Raw genomic sequence first — 26,090 nt, forward strand, 5'->3', positions numbered from 1 at the left:
TTTGGCGAGACGCAAGAAGTCGGTTTAATTGGATATGGTATTCCATCCTTCTCCCTCCCTCTTCCTCACCCACCCCTCCCCACGGGGGGGGGGGAGCCAGTCAGCGGCCATTCTGACGGGAAGGCCACTCACCCTCTGGTCACAGAGCAAAGTCAGGGGAGGGGCCCCGGGAGTGAGGGGCCTGGACTCCGTGGGGAGCGGGGAGGGGGCTGCATCAGTGCCTTCCGCTTGCAGAAGTGAACGACAACATCAATATTTGGGAAAGGAGGGGATGTGTGGTTTCTTCTATTCCCCCTTGGTTCTTTGGGAATCTCTCCCTCTTGCCGGGGGAAACGGACGTGGCAGGCCAGAAAAGATTCATCAAAGGCTGTGTCAAACTTGAGCAGAAGGCCTGGGAGGAGACGGAGGCCAGGCCCGGGGATAGGAAAGTCCCAGTAAAAGAAAGAACCCGCAGGCACCAAGCGGTGCCTCCCTGCCCCCTTGCTCCCTCAGAATGCTGTTTCCAGGCCTCTGGCTCCAGCAGCGACCTGCCCACGTGTGCTGTTGAATGCCGGGCCACTCAACGGATGTGGTGGCCTTCTCCTGAAGGTGGGTACCGAGCACAAGTGACCACGGTGACTGGGGCCATGCTCTTCCTGAAGGTGAGGTGCGTAGGCTTAGCTGGGGGCCCGGGCCCAGGCAACCCCCTTGAGTCTGTCACAAGCACCTCTGGGCCTTCCCGGCTCCTGGAAGTCAAGGGTGAAGGATGGGAGTTGTGCCCGGGCCGCAGTCCTGTGCGGTCCACCCAGCAGGTACAGTCTGGACCTCGAGCCCTGGCCCAGCGTCAGGCTTCTAGATGGGGAATCTGCCAATGGCAGCCTTCTCCCTCGAGCCTGAGCTTCAGGAACCTCTTACATCTGCGGGGGGGGGCTGCACGTCCCAGCACGGGCAGGTGCATGGCAGGTAACCAAGGAGGGCTCTGTCCACCCCTCATTTCTGCTCAGGGAGCCACTGGAGTCAGTGGAGGCGGGTGTCCAATCTCCAGGAGGCAGTCCAAGACAAGGACAAACGCAGCCTCCCAGCTCCACGCCAGCCACGGGGGACGGGGGGCAGGGGCAGATCTGCCCTCCAAGTCGTCGTCTGTCACACACGAGATGGGCATTCTCTGAACGAACGTCCTGGGGAGCCTGGGTGAGGCAGCTGGTGGCCAGGGTTCTCCCCGAGCTTGTGTGGGGTCCCTACAACACTGGGATCCATTTGTTGTCCTCGTTGTAGAGAAAGGACTGTTTTCCAGGGAATTCTGGCTTGTACGTGGCTGTGAGGGGAGAGAGAGAAGAAGACGGTATTAAGAGGGAAGAGGTTGCCCAAGCCCCTGGCATTCTACATCAGAGCTGGCGATGTTGGGGCACCCCTGCCCTGGTCCCTGCAACTTACAAGTGGGGAGGCAGAGAGGGGAAGGGATTGGCCCAGCCGAGGCAGGACTTGAACCCCGGCTTCCAGCCTTTAACTCCCTAACAGGAGAACATTTACAAAAGAGTTTTCGATCAGATTTGATTAAAAAAAAAAAAAATGAGTAAAACAATACTCTTAAAGAAGCAAGGTATCAGCTTGATAGGGTTTTGTTTTTCTTTAGTCCAGAAATTTCCAGAAGGGCGCCTGGCTGGCTCAGTTGGTAGAGCATGTGACTCTTGGTCTCAGGGTTGTGAGTTCAAGCCCCACACTGGGTGTGGAGCCTAGTTTTAAAAAGGAAAGAAAAAGAAATTTCCAGAAAAGTGAAAGCCCTGACAACTGCAAGCACTTTCCGTAGGAGACCAGCTGCCAGGACCACACAGGGGTGACTGGAAACTCTCATACTGATGCCGATTGGGCCGACGAGGGTCCAGGCAGATCCGCACCCACGGGAGGCCAAGCAGGCATGTGGCTCACTCCCAGGCCAGTCCTCCGGGGAAACCCACCTAGATGCAGGTGGTCACAGCAGCAGGAAGTGGCCTGCACCTGTGTGCCAGGTGCCCCACACCATGTGCAGCAGACACTCAGAAAAAGCTCCTAGATGCCTGGACCAAACAGGGTCAGACAAGGCTCCTCACCGGTCCCCAGGCCTTCTGGAGCCCGCTGCTTGATTGGAGCGTGAGTACATTTGCCCCACCCTGCTGGGTCCTGCCTGGACTGACCAGGTGACCCCAAGGTCAAACCGCTGCAGTCTTCTTGACTTGGTTATCGTTCCATTTCCAAGGCTGAGCCATAAGGATGACTCTCCCTGTCCCGTCCACCTTACGATTTACTCACCGGTATGTTTGGAGGGGAAGGTGTCTCCCCTACCAGACTGACACCTCCGGGGGTAACACCAGGCTAAGTCACCGTTGTCCCCCAGGGGAGGAGCGTCATCAGCGCTCCCTGGACGACTGATTTGGACAGACCTAGCAGCCACCCCGGCTCTGCCTTCCTCCTCCCCCACCGCCTGCCCACCAGCACACGCTGTCCAGTCCCCAGCGCCACCAGCTCCGGCCAATGTCAGGGAGGGGCAAAGAGCTAAGGGGCTGTGAGAGAGCTACAAAGAGGTCAGGGAGTCTAGAGACCACACGCTGCAACAGGTCCCTCGGGCTATTAGCTCTCACGAAGGTCCCAGAGGCGACAGGGTCCCACGGCTTCAGCCATCTGCAAAGAGGGCTCGGAACCCGACAGCTCACGGGAGAAGCTCCAGTGAACAGTCCCCGGCTTGTTTCACGACAACAGGGCACAGAGGGGAAACGGCGTGGCGCTCTGCCCTGCCGCTCTCTCACTGTGGCTCAGTGCACAACGTGCTCTCCAGGTCTTCCCCAGCTACAAGGTGACTCTGCCAGATCAGGCCAGTGATTTAAGTACTTTCAAGAATGGTGAAATTGTTGACCCATCTGACAAAGTGCTATGGCCCCTTTCTCCAAAATAATAGTAATAATGACAATAACAATAATGTCTTCATGCTCCAAATCTGCAGGCAGTCTCAGGGTCACAGACCCCTCTGGGGGTCCGGATCCCATCTCCGAGCCTCTCGGACATTCACGGTCATTGGTTGTGAACCCCTGGACGGGATTAACTCCAAGAGTCCTTTCACCTTAAAGAAAATCCTTTCATACTCCAAAAGCGCAGGCCTAAAAGTCTTCCGGATCGACTCTAACCTCTGTAACCTTCTTGGCAAACATCCCATAAATCAGTGACATTTGATGGCCCAGGAATGACAAACACTTCCAGATTTGGTTTTTACAATCATTTAAAACAATCCTCTGACCTGGGCCGGGCAGGCCTGGCTGGGACGGGGCTGCTGTCCACCGGCTGGTGTTGGACGCAAACGATGCGCTGGAGGTGAAGTGTCTGGGGGGCCCCTCGTAGTCCACGATCTCGTACTGACCGGGGCCCGGAAGAGGCGGCTTCGGGGGCAGGGGCGAAGGCTGGGCAGAGAAGTTCAGGAGGGGGTTTCTCCTTCAAAAAGAGACAAAATGTGAAGACGGTGCTCAGGCAGTCTGCTGGGGAAACGGTTGTTTTTAGACGTGGCCAAGACCTGCCCAGCACCGAGTCGTCGGGGCGGCTGGGCAGGGCCGTGGCTCCACTGCCGGGGAGCCGGGGGCCCCCGGACCTCAGTGTTCTCTTCTGCACAGTGGCGGTTCTCACAGCACTTTCCTCATAGGCTTACCGCCAGGGTTCAATGGGATGAGGCATCTGTAACACAGAAGTCGGGGCAGCGCCCAGCACAGTGAGAGCGTGGCACGCGGTGTTGCAGATGATGTCGTTGAACTAACCAGAGAGGGCAGACACGTGCCAATTCTGATCACCTGGTGGCGCCCGGCTGGGGCTCCGTGTAGAGAACTCCGGCCTCGCGTGGGCTCTAAGGAAAGAGCATGGGTGATCCACTTGTGATATCTGCCATGGCCGGGAAGTGGGACGAGGCATCCTGAGTTCCAAGGATTTGCCATCCCAAGACTAGTAGATCTCAAGAGACCATTCCAGCACGGGCATGCCGAATCCTACTATCTTCCTGGCAAGGCAGGACGTGGGAGTGGAAATCAAGAGACCTCTGCACAACACTTACCTTTTGCTGACACCTTTGGAAGCAAGGGCATTTAAAAAAAAAAAAAAAAAAAAGGTTTTTTTTTTAATGTTTGTTCTTGAGAGAGAGACACACACACAGAGCGTGAGTGGGGGAGGGTCAGAGAGAGAGAAAGAGAGAGACGCAGAAATCAAAGCAGGCTCCAGGCTCTGAGCTGTCAGCACAGAGCCCGACTCGGAGCTCGAACTCACAAGTTGCGAGATCACGGCCTGAGCCGAAGCCGGACGCTTGACCGACTGAGCCACCCAGGCGCCCTGGAAGCAAGGGCATTTTAAAACTTGGAGAGTAGGGGCGCCTGGGTGGCTCAGTCGGTTAAGCGTCCGACTTCAGCTCAGGTCACGATCTCTTGGTCCGTGAGTTCGAGCCCCGCGTCGGGCTCTGGGCTGATGGCTCAGAGCCTGGAGCCTGCTTCCGATTCTGTGTCTCCCTCTCTCTCTGCCCCTCCCCCGTTCATGCTCTGTCTCTCTCTGTCTCAAAAATAAATTAAAAAAAAACGTTAAAAAAAATTAAAAAAAAAACAAACTTGGAGAGCTAGAGGGGACCTAGAGATGTCTTATCCACCCTCCTTATTGTGCTAAAGAAACTGGCACTCAGAGAGAGAAAGTATGTCACCCAAAGTCACCGAGCAAATGAGCGGTAACGACAACACCAGAACTTGAGTCTCTGGGGCCTAGCAATTTGGGGAAGGCATCGTGGCAGAGGGGACTCTTTGAGTTTTAGAGTCACGCAGACCTGCGTCTGAATTCCTGTCATCCCACTTACTGGCTGTGGGACCTCAGACAAGCCCCTGGACCTCTCTATGCCTGCAGGAGGGAGAAATCGCACCCTCTCTTTATAAGGGAGGTCAAGAATGGAGGAAAGGTATGGAAGGACCGAGCAGAGCCCACAGTAAGTGCTCAATAAAAGTGGCCACTGTTATCATGATGCTCCTGGAAGCCACTGCCTCCTGCTTGGTCTTAGAGGACGAACCAGCCTCAGGAAAGAGACACCAGGGTCCCCCCCCACCCCCACCCCCCACAGACTCACCTGAGGCAGGCCAGCCGGCCAGGGGAGGCCCCTGAAAGTCATGGTAAATCTGCCGGAGGCTCACATCTAATAATGGAGGAACAGCTGGCGTGGATACTTATATTTAGAACAAAGGTGCCCACAGAAAAAGGAGAGAAAACATTGCCTCTTTCTTCCCCTCCAGCTGACATGGGCGAACTGGTTATAGTGTGTGATCAACCACTTCTCCCCTCGGAGATAAAAGCTGGCTTCTCCTTGTTCTGGCTTCTGTCGCCCCTTCAAAGCACCCCCAGAAATTGGATGAGTGTGTCACTGGCATCCCTGAGAGACAGGCTGGATTCCTCACCGCCGCAGCTGGAACGAGCCAACCATTGCATGAGGTCACCCCATCGGTCTGGCTCACGCCCTCGCCCTGATCTTCGAGAAGGCCATGAGGTATGTACGTTCCTAACCAGGAACAGCCTGTAGGAGGCTGGGCCCGTGTCTCATCAGGATTCTTGGCCAGAGGGGTTAGAGCGGTCCCGTGCCCTCCACTCCGTCAGCGTGCCCAGGAGAGGCTCAGCTGTGACAGCTCAGCTGCCCGGACCTTTAAAGAGTGCCAGGGGCACCTGGGTGGCTCAGTCGGTTAAGTGTCCGACTCTTGGTTTCACCTCTGGTCATGATCTCACAGTTCGTGGGTTCGAGCCCCGCCTCGGGCTCTGTGCTGGCAGCATGGAGCCCACTTGGTTTTCTCTCTGTCTCCCTGTCTCTCTCTGCCCCTCCCATACTCTCTCTCTCTCTCCCTCTGTCTCAAAGTACATCAATAAACTTAAAAAATAAATAAAGAGTGCCAGCCACGTGTGCAGCTCTGTGCCAGGCACTCTGTGCTAAGACACAGACCCTGAATGCTCCCAAGGGATTGACAATTCACGGCTAGCGACAGTCGTGACTGGTGACAACTTAAGGAAGTACAGGCTTTGCACCCAAACTTGGGTTTGAATCTGCACTTCCCCACTCACCAGCTGTGTGTCCTTAGAGACGTCTCCTAGCCTCCCTGAGGCTCAGTTTCTTCATCTGTAAAGTGGGGGATAATAATACCTTCCATCCAGGATTGTTATGAAGTTTAACTGGTGCTTCCTTTACTTGTATTAGTATGTGGTTTTTTTTAAGCATGAAATGTTAGAATAGAGGTAAAAACACTGCACTGAGAGAGAGATTCCCACTAAGTGAACCCAGAAATCTACCCTAGAAGAGATAACCTTTGCCCTGAAAAGTAAGCAGGGAATTCTTCAGGTAGAAGAGGTGGGGGAGGGGGCATTTCTAGCAGAGGAAACAGGAGGGGCAAAGGCACGGACAAGGCACGAGCTGTGGCTGCACGTGGCAGGAATTGGGACAGGGAGGCAGAGGCCGAGCCTCCCAGACTGCCTTCAGCCCTCAACTCACCCAGGACTTCTAGGCTGTTCACCTGCTTCTGGCCATCCACCCTCAGAGACCCCGAGAGAAGCCGAAGGAAAAACTCCTAATCCAGCCTAATCCCTTAGGCCCCTTGCTCCCATTTGACCTTCCAGAAACACCCAACACAGATTCAGTCTTCAGCCACTCCACGCCTTGGCCCGTGCTATTCCTTCTGCCAGGAGCACCTACTGTCCCTGCAAACTCTGATCATTCTTCCCTTCTCATGTCCTTCTGGGAAACTTCTGTGGCCACTGCCCTCCCCCTCCCCCTCCCCCTCCCCCACCTCTCTTCCTGTGGCTCCACAGAGGAGCACGGGATCTGGAGGCAGCATGCCACTCCCTGCCCCACCAGCTTCATCTGTATTCTACGTGACAGTAGTTAGCGCCCTGCAGGGGCGCCGGGATGGCACTAAGGGACATCCGTCAATGCTCTTAGCTCGGTGTGGCTGAGCCCTCGCGATGTTCTAGCCATTCTTCTTTTCTCCGCACAGAACGTGCTGGGTTTCCTACGCTCCTTATGTGCCCAGCTCTTTATGGCAGGGGACTGCGTGTGACTCATCTCTGAGGCCCCCTCCCTACTCCCAGGACATTTGCTGAACTGTAGGGAAAACAGAGAGGTTGCACCAAGTAGAGGAGCCCAGACATCTGAGCCCCACCTGACAGTTTTATCATCGTCCAGGGCTGCTCCCTCCATGGCGAGGTGGGGCTGGGCAGATCACAAAGGTCCGGCTGGATCAAACCCAGGCCAGCCCTCAGTGCATTGTGACCGGAGCTTTTATGAGCCTCATTGCTCAGTTATAAAAGCCAACTGGGTCCTGCCCCATAGAAAGAAAACATCTATCAAAGGCTCTGAGTTGGCCACAACTGGATTAAGTATGTTTGCAGCTTCCAATGTGAGCTGTTTGCAAATCGCCCGAGAATAATGAATGTCGCAGAGGACTCAGCAGGTCACTGGGGGAAGGCATCCGAGACCCCTCGGGACACTCCCAGGCACCGGCACGATTCACTCTGCCTCGGGGATTCCCAGGGTCGGGGAGGGATAAAGGGGCAATTTTTTCTCATCATTAAAGGGCAGCTGGTTGCCTCTGGGGTGGAATGCACTCTCTGTTTAACAGGGTAGAGGGTGACAGATTACAGCCGCTTGGGAAGAAGCATCCCATACCTAATTGAAAATCCCAGGGGAACGTTAGGTGGGTCATCGTAATTACCCAGATTGGAGCGGGGCCAACAGGGTTTGATTCTTCAGCTCTGGCTGTGGCAGGACAGCGTGTCTGTGCAAAACCAGTGGCTTAAAAATTCCAGGAAGTAGATCAAGGGTTAGGAAGATGTCAGTGGGCGTTTCCCCTCGTTGCTGACGACAGCACCCGGGAGGGACCGTTTTGATCTCCAAAATAGCCCTTCTCCTGACTCACCCTGATTCACCGAGCCATCACTGTGACACTTCTCTTCTCTCCTAAAGACCCCCCCCCCCCCGGGAGCTGATAAATGCCCTTAGCTTTGAGTCGGCAAGGTGGCCACGGCAAAGAGACACCTGTGCCCTGTTCTTCAGCTAGGGAGCCCAGAAACGGTCATCCTAACACCCTGCCAGCCCTTAGCACAGCATCTGTCCTCCGAGGGCCACCCAAGAAGCACCAGGTGAGCGCAGAGGACCCGCTCACAGACCTCAATAAAAACGCAAGTTACATGTATGGAAAGCTTACCGTGTGCCAGACCCAGTGAGTTATGTGAGTTATTTTAGCCTTGCAAGCACATTATATTCATTTCACGATCTGCAGGGTTGAATTTGAATTCCTGGGAGTGAGGTGACCCCCTCCCCGCCCCCAGGCCCCCAGAGCTGGCAAGTCGGGAGGCTCGGCGCTGGCCTGACTTGGAGCCTGTGCTCTCCACCAGGCCACATTGCCTCCGCAGCCCATTCTCAGCTCTGCAGGCCGGGCCAGGGGAGTGGAGACAAGACAGGCCCATGCCTCGCCCCCTGCCGGGCTCCCGACCATTCCCAGGACATCACCCAACCCTCCCCTCCCTGGGCTTCGCTTTTGTTGGTGGGGAACACGGGACTAACAACTGTAGGGATAAGTAACATCTCCCGATTCTGCGTCCTCAAGAAAGCACAGCCGACCCTCCCCTCCAGATAGGGAGCCAAGTGTTCGCAATCGTAGACAAATAAGGACAGGCCTCACATCACGTCACATGGGTGTGACGCCTGTGTTTGCCCAAAAGAAACATGCGAGGTTTCTCAGATGCCCCACGCAGCCCCGGAGAGCTAAATGTGCTCAGGCTTAGCGCGGATAAAGTCCCAACGAAGTCACACAGAGATGGGGAGGAAGCAACGCAGACCTTCTCAGGGCCCTGAGGATCCCAGCAGGTGGGCCCCAGCTCCTGTCCCTCTCTTCCCTCCAGGGACACAGGAGAGGAAGCAGAACACCAGTTTGAGAGACAGGAGTCTGGATTCATACCACGACATCCAGCTGTATCTTTTCCTTATATTAACCCGTTTCTTCATTATTCAACACAAGCAGATGGATGTTTATTTAGGCTAACCCAAAGCACACTTGAGTTGTATCTTTTTTTTTTTTTTTTTTAACGTTTATTTATTTTTGAGACAGAGACAGAGCATGAATGGGGGAGGGTCAGAGAGAGAGGGAGACACAGAATCCGAAACAGGCTCCAGGCTCCGAGCTGTCAGCCCAGAGCCCGACGCGGGGCTCGAACTCACGGACCGCGAGATCGTGACCTGAGCTGAAGCCGGTGCTCAACCGACTGAGCCACCCAGGTGCCCCATCTTTTTGTTTTTTAAATACAATTACAGATTGTCAGCTTCATCCTTTCCATGTCAATTAAAAATTTATATATTTTGGGGGTGCCTGGGTGGCTCAGGTGGGTAAGCATCCAACTTCGGCTCAGGTCACGATCTCGTGGTTCATGAGTTCGAGTCCTGCCTCGTGCTCTGTGCTGACAGCTCAGAGCCTGGAGCCGCTTCGGATTCTGTGTCTCCCTCTCTACCTCTCTGCCCCACCCCCACTTGCACACACTCTCTCTCTCTCTCTCTCTCTGTCAAAAATAAACAAACATTAAAAAATTTCATTTTTTAATGTTTATATATTTTGGGCCTCCTTTGGGAGTCCAGGCTGGTTCTACGTTCACTGCCCCCAATATGCTCTCCTAAATGCCATGGTGAGCAAGCACAGGGTCATGGAGTGTTGGAAATGAAGAGACTTCCCCTCTTTTCCCGCATGATGAAACGAAGGCCGAGGGAGGTGCTGAGAGCCACCTAGACCATAGGGGCTGTTAACCAAATGTCCTGCCCAGGGCACCATCCACTCACCAGGGTGAACCCAAGTGGGGGGTCTATCTACTCACCAGGGTGAACCCAAGTTTAAGAGACACTGGGTTTAGTAGGGTTTTTGGGTTTTTTTTTTTGTTGTTGTTGTTGTTGTTTTACGTCGGGACATCTCAGAGCCTTTAATTAGGCCATGCACACAGTGATGCTCCCAGAGGTACAGGGTTCATATGCAGTGCTTCCTAGACTTATTAACCAAAGATCTGTCACTCGCAAAGCCCCACAGAGAGCCAGTGATCCCCAGACACCCCCAGACACACCAGCACCACCGCACTGCACCTGCTGGAAAGACTGCTCTCGGGATCTGTGTGGCCACACAACCTTGGGGCCATATGCTCCAGCATTCTGCTACCCCTCCTCTGCCTTGCTCTGGAGTTGTTCCCAGGTGAGCCTAGCTAAAGGCGTGTACAGTGCCCTGTTCACCCGAGCACCCCCACGGCCTCCGGCACAGACCCAGAAACCTACAGGGCCTGTTGACTAACAGACGCAAATGCCGTGAGATGGGAATTATCCCGAACCGCTCGTTCAAACTTCAGCAAAGGCCACGCGGCACTTCTCTGGGGCAAGCGGTTCAACGCTGAGTATTCTCCACTCTCCTTCTCACCATTTCCTCAAAGAAGCTTCCAGATTCGAGCTAGGAGCCTGAGCGGCTCGCGCCAAGCAACAGCCGTCCCCTGTACGCTCATATGCCTATAGGATACGGAACAGCAGCAGCTCTAACGATAACATTTCTCGTCTAACTCTCACAGAAGCCCTACGAGACGAGACTCTTATCCCCGCTTCATAACAGGGAGACAGGCTCGGAGAGAAGAAAGGGACAGAGCCGTGACTCACGCCCAGGTCTGCTGACTCCGAAGCCTGTCCTCTTACCCACTCTCTTCGTCGGGACAGTAAGGGAAGGTGTGCAGGGGTGCCCTGAGCCAGCCCGGAGGCGGTAAGTCCCTGGTGTTCAGAGAAAGCGTGTTCCTGGAGACTATCCTGCCCCGGTTTTGAGCCCTGGAGCCTGTGAAGGGTCAACCTGCAGAACCCAAGAACCGAAGGGCAGAAGGGACTTCTCTAGTGGATTCCATCTGAGGTCTGGATCCCTTCTCCAGATCCTAAGTCCGGCACGGAAGGTTCATCTCCTGCTCCTCTCCCCCCACCCCATCTCCTTGTCCTGGACTGATGATCAGAGTATATGCCCAATGTTGTCAGTCTCCCGGGTTGCCTGGACGTCTGACCCACTGTGGGTATGAGCCTGACCACCTGCCTGACCTCTTTGGAGGGGTCTTCTGCAGGTCAGCCCACCCAGTGGCCAATCCTGCCTGCATAGCACTATACCCGGGTGAGGCCTCAGATGGCGACAGGCAGACTGACCTGGCAGTTAGTTCCAGAAGTTCTAGAACCATCTGAGGAATAAGTAAGCCCTGTGAGCCTTTGAACCTGTTAGGTGAAAGTAATATTAAATGCACCGGATATTAAACATGTTAACACAAATCCTGGTCTTCACTTTTTAAATTTGTGTGAATATTGTCACCTTCTGCACCTGCTACATGCCAAACATATATTATAAAATCTGAAAGCGACACTATGAGGCATGGACTGTCCCCACTTTGCTTCACAGATGAGGCCTTGGAGGTTCAGAGGGCTTAGTACCATGGCCAAGGTCACGCAGCATGAAAACAGCATAGCTGAAGTTCAAATCCAGCAGGTCTGACCAACTCCAAAGTCCGGACTTTCAGCTTATCAGTGCAAAACTCGAACGGCCCCGTGCTGCTGTATATCCTGCTACCCCAGTAGAGATTTTATGTTATAAAAGTAGAATCATGTCGGGGCACCTGGGTGGCTCAGTTGGATGAGCGTCCAACTTTGGCTCAGGTCATGATCTCGTGGTTCGTGAGTTCGAGCCCCGCGTCAGGCTCTGTGCTGACAGCTCAGAGCCTGGATCCTACTTCCAATTCTGTGTATCCCCCTCTCTGTCTCTCTGCCCCTCTCCCGCTCATACTTTGTCTCTCTCTCTCTCAAAAATAAATAAGCATCAAAAATTTTTTTAAAAAAATATAGAATAATGTCAGCACCAGGATAAACACAACATCATGAGGAATGCGGAAAGATCCAGACAGTCCTGAGCCTGATTCCTAGCGGCATTTCAAGTTAGCTGTGTGGACTTGGGCAGCTCCTTAGCTGCCCTGAAGCCTAGCTATGAAGTAAGAATAATAATTCTTGTAACCGGGGTACTACGATGGTTGAATAGGATGCTAAGTTCCTGGTGCATAGTAGTTGCTCAATAAATATCATGCATTCAGCAAGTATTTCCTGAGCACCTACTATGTCACAAGGGCCCCTGGAGAGTGAGTGACCTGGCGCCATGTTCTGCCAAGCAGTGACACCCCTTCCTTTTCTGCTCCTGTTGGGTCCTTTCCCAGAACCGCCTTTCAAAAGAAAGATCAGAATAATCAGGACTCACGGGAAAGGAGCCTTTTTCAGAATTTTGATGTGGTCATTGGGGTTGTAATAAGCAGGTCCCGGGCCCGTTGATGTCAGTTTTAATCCACGTCCAGTTTTTGATTTAAAACAAGACGTCAATACCTTTGGTGACTGCTTCACGAGGGATTCGTTGATATTATAATGCCCTAAGAAGAAAGACATTTTAAAACAGAGTAAGGAACTCGTCCCACATAAATAAAAAGCAGTACGTTACACCTAAAAATACATTTAATGACTATAAGGTGGTATCACTCCAAGATGGTCAAATGGGAGGGCTGCCTGAAAAATAATACCCTTTATTTTTTATTTATTTTAAATGTTTTCATTTATTTTTGAGACAGAGAGAGACAGAGCTTGAGCGGGGGAGGGGCAGAGAGAGGAAGACACAGAATCTGAAGCAGGCTCCAGGCTCCGAGCTGTCAGCACAGAGCCTGATGCGGGGCTCGAACTCACGGAGCGTGAGATTGTGACCTGAGCTGAAGTCGGATGCTTAACATACTGAGCCACCCAGGCGCCCCAAAAAATAATACCCTTTGGAGAACATGGGCCATGTGCATCACATACTTAGCTCATTGAATCCTCACAGAAGCCCAGCTACATGGGTAATTGTCACCTCCATTCCAAAAAGGAGGAAATGAAGACTCAGAGATAGTGAATAATTTGCCCCCCACATTTCATCTAACTAGGAAGTAGGCCCAGTTTCCTCTGCTATAAGGTAAGAATAATTCTTCCAACAACAGTAATATTTTAGTTCCAGGAGTATAGTCGTTGTTTAGTAACTATTATGCAATCAACAAATATTTATTGAGCACCTACTACGTGGGCCCAGAGCCACCTGTCTCCAAAGTCCGTGCTTTCCCACTATGCCCTGCTTCAAGAGAGAATAAAATTAACTTGCTTCAAGGAGGAAGAGAATGACCCGGGCCAGGGGGAAGTAAAGGCAGTCTCCCCTAAATTGTCAGAAGCTCTGCCGGTGGGTGCAGGTGTTTTTCAAATGCAAAGCAGCGGTGCAGAACGAAAGCCTTGAGGACATCTGGACCCACTACTCAGAAATTAAGGGAATTATTCAACATGCAGGAAAAGCTCTAAGTGTAGAGACTCACGTAACAGCAGTAACTGCAGTGTGAGAAGAGCTAAGTGGCCTGAATGTCCAAGGCCAGGGGTACTGTCGTGGGAACAGCAGCCCGACCCGGTAGAATGTGAGCCTGGACATAACAAATAGGGAGACCAGAAGCCACACGGCAATGTTTTGGAAAAATAAAGGTGAGTGAAAAAAAGCAAAATAATGCCTAAAATTTCCCATACTATGATGATGTCTAGGTACAAATGGATACATCTGGATAAAAATAGGTGGGGGACACCTGGGTGGCTCAGTCAGTCGAGTGTCGTGTCGGAATTCAACTCAGGTCATGATCTCACGGTTCATGGGTTCGAGCCCTGCGTCGGGCTCGCTGCCGTAAGCAAGGAGCCTGCTTCAGGGATCCTCTCTCTCTGCCTCTGCTCTCTCTCTCTCTCAAAAATAAACCTTAAAAAAAAAACAGATGGGAACCCAGAAAAGTGGAAGCGATTACATTAGTGTAATTAGCAATTACAATTACACTATGGGCGGGAAAAATATTTCAAATTTTCTAAACATGGTGAAGTTGACTTTGTTTTCAATAAAAATGTACTTTTCCATTGCAAAAGTACTGAAAACAATATGGTACGTATTAGAAAGATTTTATTTAAATGATAATACCCAGTGGTGGCAAAGGTGAGGAAAAACAGTTACCTCACAGCAGCAGGAGGAAACTAATCCTTCTGCTGAAGAACAATTTGGCCACCAATGTATAAAAAAAAAAAAAAACCTTAACTATTCTACATGCTTCTGACTTAGCAATTCCACTTTAAGTAATTAATATAAGGAAATACTCTTGATTTTACACAAGCTGTGAGCTACAAGGATGTTTGCTGCCTCTCTACTTATATTGGTGATCGGTTTAAAACAACCGAAATTTCCAGTAAGAGGCCATTTGTTCCTTAACTTATGGTACGCCATGGGATGGAATACCAAACAGCCATTTCAAAAAATGATATTCTTAGAAGGTGTTTTTAATAGTGTGAAAAGATGTTCCCAATATATGCTAAAGTTTTAAAAAAGTTGCTTCAGATTCTGTCTCCCTCACTCTCTCTGGCCCTCCCCTGTTCTCTCTCTCTCTCTCTCTCTCTCTCTCTCTCTCTCTCAAAATAAACATTAGGGGCGCCTGGGTGGCTCAGTCAGTTGAGCGTCCGGCTTCGGCTCAGGTCATGATCTCACAGTTCATGAGTTCAAGCCCCGCGGTGGGCTCTGTGCTGACCGCTCAGAGCCTGGAGCCTGCTTCACATTCTGTGTCTCCTCTATCTGCCCTGCCCAACTTGAACTTGCTCTCTCTCTCTCTCTCAAAAAATAAACATTAAAAGTTGAACCATCAGGGCGCCTGAGTGGCTCAGTGGGTTGAGCGTCCAACTTCAACTCAGGTCATGATCTCACAGTTTGTGAGTTCAAGCCCCGCGTCGGGCTCTGTGCTGACAGCTCGGAGCCTGAAGCCTGTTTCAGATTCTGTGCGTGTCTCTCTCTGCCCCTGCCCCGCTAATGCTCTGTCTCTGTCTCTCTCTCAAGAATAAACAAACATTAAAAAAAATTTTTTTAAGTAAATGTCCAGTTTGCAGCCTTTATAATATTGGGATATATCTCTCGTATTAGGTTTATTTTTCTCTCATTCATGTGTAAATATGTATACATTTGTATATATGTTGTATAAAATATGTTTTCCCCTCCCACAGAAAGGTTAAAGCAACGCTTGATTATCAAATGCTGAAAAGCAGAAGCAAGAAAAAAACAGGCGCCCGTGATCTTACGGCCCAGAGAGAACCCAGTATAAGCTCTGGTGCATTTCCTTGTGGTCTTTTCCGGAGTGTGGTTGGAAAACCACGTGCTGCTGAGCCCACTGTGCAGATTCGATTCTGCAACCCCCGTTTTTCAAGTGACACTTTAACACAGGTGTTTCCCTTAACTGTAAGAAGCTTCTTCTATTTTGAGGAAAAAGAGAGAGGAGGACATTCCTGATGAGCTTGGCAGATGTAAACTTTAGAAAACCCAAGCAGCAAACGTGTGGAGGTGAGCATTTGGCTCAGAATTGAAGGCGGGCGGGTCCTGGCCCTCCGCCCCTGAGGTAGGGGCCCTCAGAGCTGCTGGGACAGGGGCCCGGCCGGGCCGGGCCGCCAGTCACAGCTCCGCATCTGTTTTCCCCCAGCGGGGGAAGAAGAAACAACCAGAGTTATTTCTGAGAGGTCAGGGCTGATTGTTTCTCCCAGGAGGGCAGCTCCCCCCAGCAGGTTTCTGAGGCAGCAGGTGTCAATCGGGATGGGCCTGGATTCAGATCACCGATGGGCCCCTGGGCCTGCTTTCGAGGTGTCGTTTTTTGTCTATAAAACGGGGGTCGATGATCGCAGTGGCTCACACCTTCTGAGCACGTGACGGCATGCTGGCCGAACACCCCGCGGCATCTGGACATCATCGGCTGAGAAATGGAGAACCTGTGGCACCCGGTAGGAGCTTCACAGACATTGGTGCCCACCTCTCCCTCTCCTGCTGGGTTGTGGGCTCATGCGGCTGCCTGAGAAGGTGCCCACCTGGGGGGGGGGGGCGCGATTCGCTGGCAGGGCCTCTGGCCAAACTCCAGGGCTGCCCGGCTTTGTTCTGTATAAACAAACAAGGTGGGGCTTTGCCTGTGATGATGCAAGGCCGGGAGCTTTAGCGGGGCTTAGCCTCCTAATTAGGGCTGGTTTTGTTATTCAGCTTCGGACTGATCTTCTCAGCTTTAATCTGGATTTGGTGAAATCTGAAGTGTGCTGCAACTTTATCCACACCCCCCTCCTCCCTGTTCCTCCCCTCAGCTCTGGGGCTCACGGCTCCCTCGGGGCGGGGCGGGGGGGGGGGGCGTCTTCAGGACCCAGCGGGCAGGTGACAAGGGCTCCCGGAATACCAGTGGCAGCATCACCAGACCTCTCTCTGGAAACCTCTGGCTGAGGCTGGAAGTGGGGAGCGGGTCTGAGCGAACAGACCTCTCCCAGCCCAGGGAGGAAGACGCCTGCAGGCCCCTTCTTGGGGCAGTTCCAGAAGTCACGAGGGGCTCACAGGGGCAGCAGCCTCCTCAGTCAGACACCTCTGGACTTAGGCCTGCCATGTGTTAGCTGCGTGACACCAAGCAGGTCACGTCCACTCTCGGAGCCCCCTCTCCTCACCTGAAATGCGGGCCCACGAGGAAGACAGGTGTGTGAGGGCTGCACAGAAAATACTTAGCACCGAGTAGGTGCTCAGTAAACGGAGCTACTGTCCATCGGTCAGTGACTAGTTGATGAAGTCAGCTCTGGGCTCAGGAGGAAAGGAAGGATCTGGACACTCAGTGCATTGAGGGCCCATTGGCCCGGGATGGCACCTGGGGGATGTGAGCGTGCACACTTCTGAGGCGAGAAGCCGCTTCCCCAGTTGGCTGCCCAGGGAAGCTGCGCCCGGTCCTGAAAGGGGAGGCCAGCGAAGCTGCTCTGGGGGTCATTTCCGGAGCAGCCCTTCTCCCCGGAAGGGGGAGACCCCGCCTTCTCCCCAGCCTGCTCCTTTTTGTTCAACACCTGCTCAACATCCCCTTTCCCCCAAAGCCTAACTCCTTCCGAAGAGACTCCCTCCGGAGCAGTGGTGCCCTGCGGAGCAGATCTGGTCCATTAACCCTTAGGTCAAGGCCAGTGCAAGGTGACTGCTTACCTGGGGCAGGTCCTGTGTCAGTGATAGTGAAAAATCCTCTCTGGGTTTTGGACATAAACCCGGCTCGGGCACAGACGTTGTTTCTTTGCTTGCAGCAAGAGACAGAGGCCTGGGGACAGGGGAGAAAACAAGCATGGTGTGCCCAATGCCTTCCCTTTCTTTCTCTTTGTCATCAAGCCCAGACAAGGGGCACACTGGGGTAAAAAAAAAAAAAAAAAAAAAAAGAAAGAAAAAGAAAAAAAAAAACTGATTTAAGCCTGTCCTCACAAAATGAACTGACGTGAATGGAAAAGGTCCCAGTGCCTTTTCCGTCGCCTCAGCTAGAGCGGTCCGCGAGTTTGTGACCACCCTCAGATGTCTGGTCACCCAACATGGTGCAGAGGACCGTGCCTGGAAGAGAACCCGAAGACCTGGCTGCCAGGCCCGCGTCTGCCCCACACGGGGCATGATTCTGCACGAGGTGTTCAATTTCTCTGAACTTGGGTTTTCTCACCTGTAAAGCAGCCCCGATAATCCCTGCTCTACTCGATGGAGTTTATGCTGGTGACAGACTTCGTCTATAGGACGGGGATTTTTCTGTAAGTCTGTGACACCACACATGCACGTTATTTTCATAATTTTTTCTGTGCCTTTCGTTCCTTTCAATACACTTAGTCCTACATATCTCCACCCTGATTCCGTACTGTTCAAACAGCCCTTCTATAAACGCAGGATTTGGGGCACACCAGGGCGTCATGTAATTTAAGATTACGATCAGATTTACAACGCTCCCTTGTCCTGACTTTTCTGGACCGACCAGAAATCAAGCATTTTGACTGACCCATGCAATATACAGTGTGCACAGCACTCTAAAAATAACGGGGGGGGGGGGGGGGAAGAACACTGAGATCATTCTTCTGTGATACGTGAATCATAAATATTTTAAATGCCAATTGGCAGTCAGTCCCCTGTATTCATTAGATAAAGGTGCAATAAAAATCGGATATGCCATGACCGGGCCTATTTACTGAACAAGTGAAACTATGTGCTGGGGCCCCGATGGTTTGATTTTCCGAGATACTCCTTTGCCAAAAAAATGTTTCACGAGAAATGCAGATGGCATTTTGATTTTGTGTTTACAAAGGCGGAGGAATTTAGCTTTTCCCGGGGTCCTAATGGCTAGAATGCATGCAGGGAGGACAAACAAAAACATCGGGTGGAGAGGCTAATTACTGGACAGAGGGCCAGGAGCCAGGCTGCCTGGAGAGGAAGTAATCACACGGTACCACGAAAAAGGAGCCGAATAGAGAGGTGGGGGTATCGTGGTAAGCAGAGGGGAAGAGAGGCCCCGACAGACCTCACTGCACCGTGTGGCTAACAGGATTAGCGCATTTCTGCCTCTAGCCAGTTGACTCAACCATTGTTCTCCGGGTCTGAAAAAAGCCTCCTGTAGACAAAACACGATCTCGGCCTTATTCCTCACCCAGACAGAAAAACAACTGAAAAAGGGAGCATTTTTGTCTACCCTGAGTGTGTGTCACTGGAAGATTTCACCATTAGACGAGGAAAACAGTCCACTCCACTAGCAGGTTGGGGGGAAAAGAAAAAATGAAACAGGTTTATTGTATTACCAGGGGGCAAAAAATCCAAGATACAGTGGAGTAGAAAATGCACGTGTACTGTGGATAACGTAATCCTAATGCTGGAAGTAGGGATGGGGGAGGAAGAGAATATGAACGAAACTGCACCTGTTTTGAATGGCGGTTTGCTTCAGAGAGCGGAATCACAAGAGACTTCTACTTTCCTAGCTCAAGCATTTCTATAATGCTCGAATATGTTTTATGAGGAGCATGGATGCTTTTCATAGTCACATTAAAACCATAATCAACAAAAAAACATGCACTTGAAATGGATCCATTGGCAGAAGGTCCGAGCTCTGTCTTGGGAAGCGGTCTTTTCTAGATGAGCAGCTCTACGCTACTGGGGGTAATTCCTTCAATGTCATAAACACTTATCGCCAAGTGCTTGGCATGCCAGGCCCTGCACGGGGCACCGGAGATGTGAAGTGAAGGAGCACCCAGTGGGCTGGGGAGGCAGGTGTGTGAAACACTAAGTACCTGTCTCAGGAATGGCAAAGGCATTTTGCGGTGGCCAAGAACCTTTATTACCACTTTCTTGGACCGGGCCTTGACCTCTCTCCTGTTAGTATAAGAGCCTTCTAACTGGTTTTTCAAAAGCCACTCCTCGCCCACACCATGGTCCCTTCTCCATATGACTGCTGGAGGGAGCTTTTTAAAAAAGTACATCAGATGATGTCATCTCACACCCCCTCACCGCCCCCCCTCCAAAGTCTTCCCACAGAGAATAAAATTAAAGATCCCTCCCAAGGTCTTTAGGGTCCTGAGTGAACTGGCCCCTGCCTATCTGTCTGGCTTCCCCTTCTACTCTAGCCACCTTCTTGTAGTTCCCAGAGCTAAGCTGCTTGCTGTCTCAGGACCTTTGCACATGCTGTTCCCTCAACTCTGCCTCTCCCTTCGGTCCTCGGGTCAGCCTCAGAGCCTTCTCTGACCACCCAATCTAACCCAATCTGAAGTACATGATACTGCCAACCCCTTATGTTCTCTACATATTCTCTCCCTCAGGCTCTGTTTGTCTTTCTCAAAGCTGGCCACAATGTGTAATTATTTTGCTTCCCTGTTTCCTAGTTTTGTCTCGAGTTCCCCCACCAGAATCTGAGCTGGATCACTGGTCTGGCACGGAGGAGCCACAGAACCCATGAAGGGAGACCCAGCAGGGCTGACTGATCACCCTCCAGCTGTATACCTCAGTCCTCTCCCTGTGCTCACTGATGTGCAAATGGTCCCTTCGAGTGGGGTGACTTTGGGCAAATCCCTTCCCCTCTCCGAGCACCAGCTTCCTCTTCTGTGAATTGAAGATAACCCACTTCATGGATTCTTGTGAATATTAAATAAGAATGAATCCATAATGCTTAGAATGGCACAGGGGCCTTGAAAAGGATTGCATCATCATCATCATCATCATCATCATCATTTTCAGGCTCTGATTAACCCAAGGGAAGACTGTCCAGAGCTATACCACCCAACTGGGTAGCCACTGGCTATCAGCACCAAAAACATGGCTGGTCTGGATTAAGATGTGCTGAAAATATAAAATACACACTGAATTATAAAGACTTAGATGGAAAGAATGTAAAACATTAATTATTTTTACTTATAATTATATGTAATTATAATAAAATTTATAATCAGGGATGCCTGGGTGGCTCGTCGGTTAAGCGTCCGACTTCAGCTCAGGTCATGATCTCGCGGTCCGTGAGTTCGAGCCCCGCGTCGGGCTCTGTGCTGACCGCTCAGAGCCTGGAGCCTGTTTCAGATTCTATGTCTCCCTCTCTCTCTGCCCCTCCCCAATTCATGCTCTGTCTCTCTCTGTCTCAAAAATAAATAAACATTAAAAAAATTTTTTTAATATTTATAAAAAATAAAAATAAAACTTAAAATCAATAATTTTATATTGATTTGATGTTGAAATAATGTTTTGAATATACTGAGTTAAATAGAATATGCTATTAAAATTTTTTCACCTATGCCTTTTTACTTTTCAATGCGGCTACTGGGAAAATTTAAATGATGTATGTGGCTCCCATTATATTTCTATTGAACAGTGCTGGCCTCACAGGCATATATTGCTTTGAGCACATTACAATTGATTTGACCACTCACAGAAGGTGGGCAGGGGCCTTGTAGTCAGAAAAACAAGTACTACTTGAAAGTGTCATAAAAGAAAAAGGAGGGGCGCCTGGGTGGCTCAGTCGGTTAAGCATCGGGCTCTCGATTTCCGCTGAGGTCATGATCTCACCATTTGTGAGACGGAGCCCCTTGGTCAGGCTCTGTGCTGACAGTGGAGAGGAATTCTCTCTCCCTCTCTTTCTGCCCCTCCCTTGCTCTCACTCTCTCTCTCTCTCTCTCTCAAAATAAATAAATATTTTAAAAAGGACATTAAAGATGAAGTATTCTAAGACCAAAACATTTTGCAGCATGGCATAGTGATATTAATACCTTATGTACAATTCACGTCTTATGTTCTCACACTTGATGTCTCATTTGCTTTTTATAATAACCCCGTAGGGCAAGTATAATTGATTCCATTTTACAGCTGAGGCTCAAGAAGTGACGTGACTTCCCCAGAGACAGTTCTGCTGATCTCCATGTATAGTGGAACCCTGTGCGCCCAGGGCTGTGCCAAGCACTCAGCATCCATGACCTAATTTAACATTTGCATTAATACTACGAAGTGGACATGTGTCCCCATTTTACAGATCAACAAACTGAGTCCCGAGAGCTGAAGGGACTTGCCCAGAGCCACACAGAAAGTGGCAGAGGGGACATTTGAACCTGGCTCCATCTCTGAACCATTAATCATACCGTTCTGCCTCCGTGACTACATAGTAGGGCATTACTGTTAAAAAAAAAAACAACAATTTCTGATATGGAAATATCAGGTGGAAAGTAAGGTGGTAAATACCTATTGTCACAGATGAGAAAACTGCCCCAGAAAGATTCTAGGGCAGGAGTGATGACCGTGTTTTCCAGGGACTGGTTGCTCACATCTTTCTCCAGGTTCTGCAAATTCTCTCTAAAGGCCTTGCCCAGCTTCATGTACCCACTGGGCAGTCAACAAATACTAACTGATTTACTAATTGCATTAAAATGATATTTCCCAAAGCGTCGTCCCCCGAAGCATCGTCCCCCCCCCTTCATTTATTTTAGTAAAGCATTCATTCGATACATATTTAACAAGCATACCCAACATCTTACATTGTAATGGTTTGGTGCAGGAGTTTCAGATTTGAGGGCTTTCGCAAAACTTGGCAACTGAAACATGCTGGAACAGGAATTACTGAAGTCTTTCTTCGAAACAAAATGTGATGGGATAGTGTACGCGTTAGCTGCAGGGTATTTAGAAATGATGGTGTCCAGTCGGGCACGCTGTAAGGGGAAAGCCAAAGGCATCAGCAGTCTTACATAATCTGGGGGCCCCAAAGGACAGACGTCAAGGGGACGATGCCCAGCATTACGTCTAAAAGCAGTTTGTAAAAGCTGAAACTCTAGCCGGTAACAACGATAAACTGACCTCAGGCTTTGAGGATTTGCTCTTGGAGGATGCGAGTTCTGGCCTGTTTTAACTTCTGTAAACTAACTCAAGTTATTCATCTTATATTTGGGACTTGGCAAAAATAATGTTGCCATAAATGCATTGCCACCCAATCCCATTTCAGGCCACTTATACTTGACTCATCAGCTGTTGGGTAATTTATATGATGGGAAGCTTTCGACTTTCTTCCTCCAGCCAAGGCTTTCCTTCTGAGTAAAACCCCACGTCTTACTTCTAAGATTAAGTAATCTGAATTGCTCAAATAACAAGTTTGCTTCTAATGTCTTAAAGGCACAAGGGTCCATGGGGCTTGCTGTCCACCTGTGCCTCCGATCCCTCACCTAATGGCTGATTTCAAAAAACCCTACAATATCTTTCTGTTTCAGTAGAACTGATCCTACTCCTTCCAGGAAGCCACAATAAACTATTCTCAGTTAAAAAAAAACAAACCACAAAAACAAACAGAATCAATGTTTGCCAAATGAAAAGGGGCAAAAGCCATAGAAACTAGGTGATAACATCACTTTACCCTAGGATGCTATGGCAAGTATTGGAGTCTGATAAAACAAACGAAAAAATTCTCATTATTTTATGGTTAAAAGCTTGAGAACACTGCTCTGGGTTTTCCTCAGCGGGATAGGGGTCACTACCTATACAAGCACAGCGAGTGGGTGAGGCTGTGGGAAGGCACGAACCCCCACCCCCACCAACTTCTCACCCTTGCTCGGTTGCAGTGGGTCCCAACATTCAGTCTATGGACCACCGATGGTACGTGGGTGGATGTGCTCCCAGGGGCAAGAATGTTCTTGTCCAGAGTCCCAGCTGTTCAGAGTCGAGCCTGGGTTCAAGTCCCAAGTCGGCCTCCCCCTGTATCCGGATTCACTGATGTTCCCAGAAGGAAGGTCACCCCAGCCCTGTATGCACTTTGCCTTTGAGTTTTGGGCAATAGTTAACTGAGTACTTTCCACGGGTTGTTGCATTTAATCCTCATGAAAAACCTGGGGAGTGGTTATTGTGATTATCCCGAATCTACAGATGAGGAGACTGGACTTTCTCCATCAGATGAGGAGTGGAACCAACATTATCACCCAGGCAGTCTGCCCCTACTATATGGTATGGATTAGATACCTCATTCTTTTTTTTTTTTTTAATGTTTATTTTTTTTATTTTTATTATTTTTTTTAATGTTTATTTTTGAGACAGAGAGACACAGAGCATGAACGGGGGAGGGGCAGAGAGAGAGGGAGACACAGAATCGGAAGCAGGCTCCAGGCTCCGAGCCATCAGCCCAGAGCCCGACGCGGGGCTCGAACCCACGGACCGCGAGATCGTGACCTGGCTGAAGTCGGACGCTTAACCGACTGAGCCACCCAGGCGCCCCAATGTTTATTTATTTTTGAGAAAGAGCAAGTGGGGGAGGGGCAGAGAGAGAGGGAGACAGAGGATCCAAAGTGGACTCTGCGCTGACAGCAAGTCCTACGTGGGGCTCGAGCTCACAAACCGTGAGGTCATGACCTGCACCAAAGTCGGACGCTCAACCGACAGAGCCACCCAGGTGCCCCTAGATGTCTCATTTTAAAGAGGAATGGGTCACAAGGAATAAAGCAATACACGTTTTCATTTACAAGCTGGCCAGCCGATAAATGACTGTGGAAGGTTCTAGTTCAAGAAGAATCGCTATGCTCTCTCTCCTCTGCCCACTAGGCTAGGCACATCTTTCCTCTTTCCTCTTCACTCCAAAGGAAGAGGGTGGGAAGGTGAAACCCTCCCTGGTGGTACTGTCTGTAGCATTTCCATCCTGTGTCACTCAACAGATTAGGCAAGAGCGTTTTTCTAAAGCACTGTTTCCCAAAGTGTTTCTTGGCACACGAGGTGCATAAGGTAAGTGAGTGTTGGCGGTCGCAGCAGCAGGGGGAGAGTCCCAGAGCCAAATAAACTTGAGAGGGTCTCACAGCATCTTCTCATTTTGAAGATTCATAATACCCGCCGCCATATTAAGTGCCCTGAGAAGTCCTACAATAAAGAAGCCTAACTATATTTAAGTAGGCCTTCCAGAACCACTCCTGCCACCATGCAAATACAGAAAGGCCATGGAAGTCTCCTCCCACCAGACTGACTGCTGTGTCATGAATAATTCTGGAACAAAGATTTAGAATATGCTAACGAAGCTCTTTAAATTACTTGGACTTAGAGAGAGCACAGGTCCCCTCCAAAGGTTGGGTGTAGTGGTTCCAACAACCATCAGGAAGTTTCTAGAATTTATAGATCCACAGAGTGTTTTGGTCAGCCTCACCTACAATCTCGCTCCTCCTGGCCAGACCGGGGTCAGTCAGGCAGATCTTTCTCTGACAAGGGCTGCTTTTAATTCCTTCAGAGTCTTCAGATCCGGAAAAGGAGGAGGTAACTAACAGATGTGAAAGTTACCAAGTGGGGGGCAGAGGCAGGAAATTCGTATCCGTGCAGAAAGCTAGGTGAGACGTGGGATCTCCTAATAGATCTCCCCCAGCCACTGCCGGCTGCTTCCAGGAACCCAAATGTCTATAAAAAGAAATTCCCATATCCATCAAATCGGGGAGGGGAAGCCGGCACCACTCAACAGCCTGCGTTCTTTTTGGGTTTGGTCTGAATGTTTTAAAGACCCGACAGGCGTGATTCGATTCTGTAACACTCCGACCTTCCCTTGGGCCTCTTCTCCTCCAGACGGCCCAGCCTCGTCGTTTGGAAAGTTACCGCACGCAAAGCCTAGTCAGGAGGAATTGACCGGCCACGAATGTCTCAGAGAAAACCTAGGTGTTGCAGGAGCTATTGTTTGTGACTCAGGTGGTAACACTCATGATATTTAGCATGTTTACAATGCTCCCAGTTTCAAAGAGTATTTTGCTCATTGCAATTTGCCCAGAGCCTCCAGGGAGTCTCCACTTTTATGAGGCAACTGGGACACAGAAGGGTGACGTGCTTGAGGCCACGTCGAGCATCCACAGCTGAGTCAGGATCAGGTCTTCAGTCTTGTCTCCGGTGCCAGAGCCTCGTGAGGTGGCATTTCTGTTGCAGATTACTTTCAGGTCTCTTTGTTTGCAGGGCGTGGTTCCTCTGTAAGCTCACTGGGGGCATGTGTGACTTCAAGGGCTTTGCTGATGGGGAGCTAGCTCCAAAGTCAACTCGCTCCTTGAGTACTCACCTCTGCCAAACTCAAATTCCAGTAAGTGGCTGCATTCAGTGTGTCTTAAATGGACCCTTTGTGTGGTGTTTTCTTTGTTTTTTTTTTTTTTAAATCCATTCCAGTGTCAGGCATTATAATACATCTTTTCAAGAGATAATTAAAAAAAAATTTTTTTTAATGTTTATTTTTGAGAGAGAGAGAGAGGGGGAGAGACAGAGCACAAGCAGGGGAGGGGCAGAGAGAGAGGGAGACATAGAATCCGAAGCAGGCTCCGGGCTCTGAGCTGTCAGCACAGAGCCCGACACGGGGCTCAAACCCTCGAACCACGAGATGGTGACCTGAGCTGAAGTCGGATGCTCAACCGACTGGGCCACCCAAGTGCTCCTTGAGGTATTTTAATATTTAAAGGGACAGATGGCATACATGTTTTGTTGATGCAAGTTTGGGTTTGCTTTCTTTTTCACTTTCCTACCTCAGCCGGTCTTACCCTAGTTTGGCCCTTTTCCCTTGCTATATCTATTCTTCTTGCCAATTTACAAAGATTCGAATAAAGAACAAGAGAATCCTGCCCAAGTCTGTTCAGGGACATTGGCCCTTCATAGAGTTCCTTGATTCTTAGAGCCATCCACCAACATAAAGACCCTCATTGCACAAAGAAGGGAAATAGGGAGGGGAGGACGATCGCTGCATTTCAGGCCTGC

The 26,090-nt window shown here is 50.4% G+C and overlaps 1 protein-coding gene across 2 annotated transcripts in view; it reads right to left on the reverse strand.

Annotated features, from left to right (window-relative positions):
* Positions 1-26,090, reverse strand: part of STPG1 (sperm tail PG-rich repeat containing 1) — a 54,922-nt gene continuing 28,832 nt past the window's right edge. For both annotated transcript variants that reach the window (XM_030324207.1, XM_030324209.1), the window contains 5 exons: positions 21,893-22,063; positions 17,079-17,187; positions 12,282-12,447; positions 3,245-3,435; positions 1-1,294 (listed from right to left, as the gene is read on the reverse strand). In XM_030324207.1, the coding sequence (XP_030180067.1) occupies positions 1,218-1,294; positions 3,245-3,435; positions 12,282-12,447; positions 17,079-17,187; positions 21,893-22,063 (714 nt within the window). In that variant the 3' untranslated portion in view covers positions 1-1,217. The remainder of the gene's footprint in view (positions 1,295-3,244; positions 3,436-12,281; positions 12,448-17,078; positions 17,188-21,892; positions 22,064-26,090) is intronic.

Source organism: Lynx canadensis, chromosome C1 (assembly GCF_007474595.2).
Source record: "Lynx canadensis isolate LIC74 chromosome C1, mLynCan4.pri.v2, whole genome shotgun sequence".
Classification (NCBI taxonomy): Eukaryota; Metazoa; Chordata; class Mammalia; order Carnivora; family Felidae; genus Lynx; species Lynx canadensis.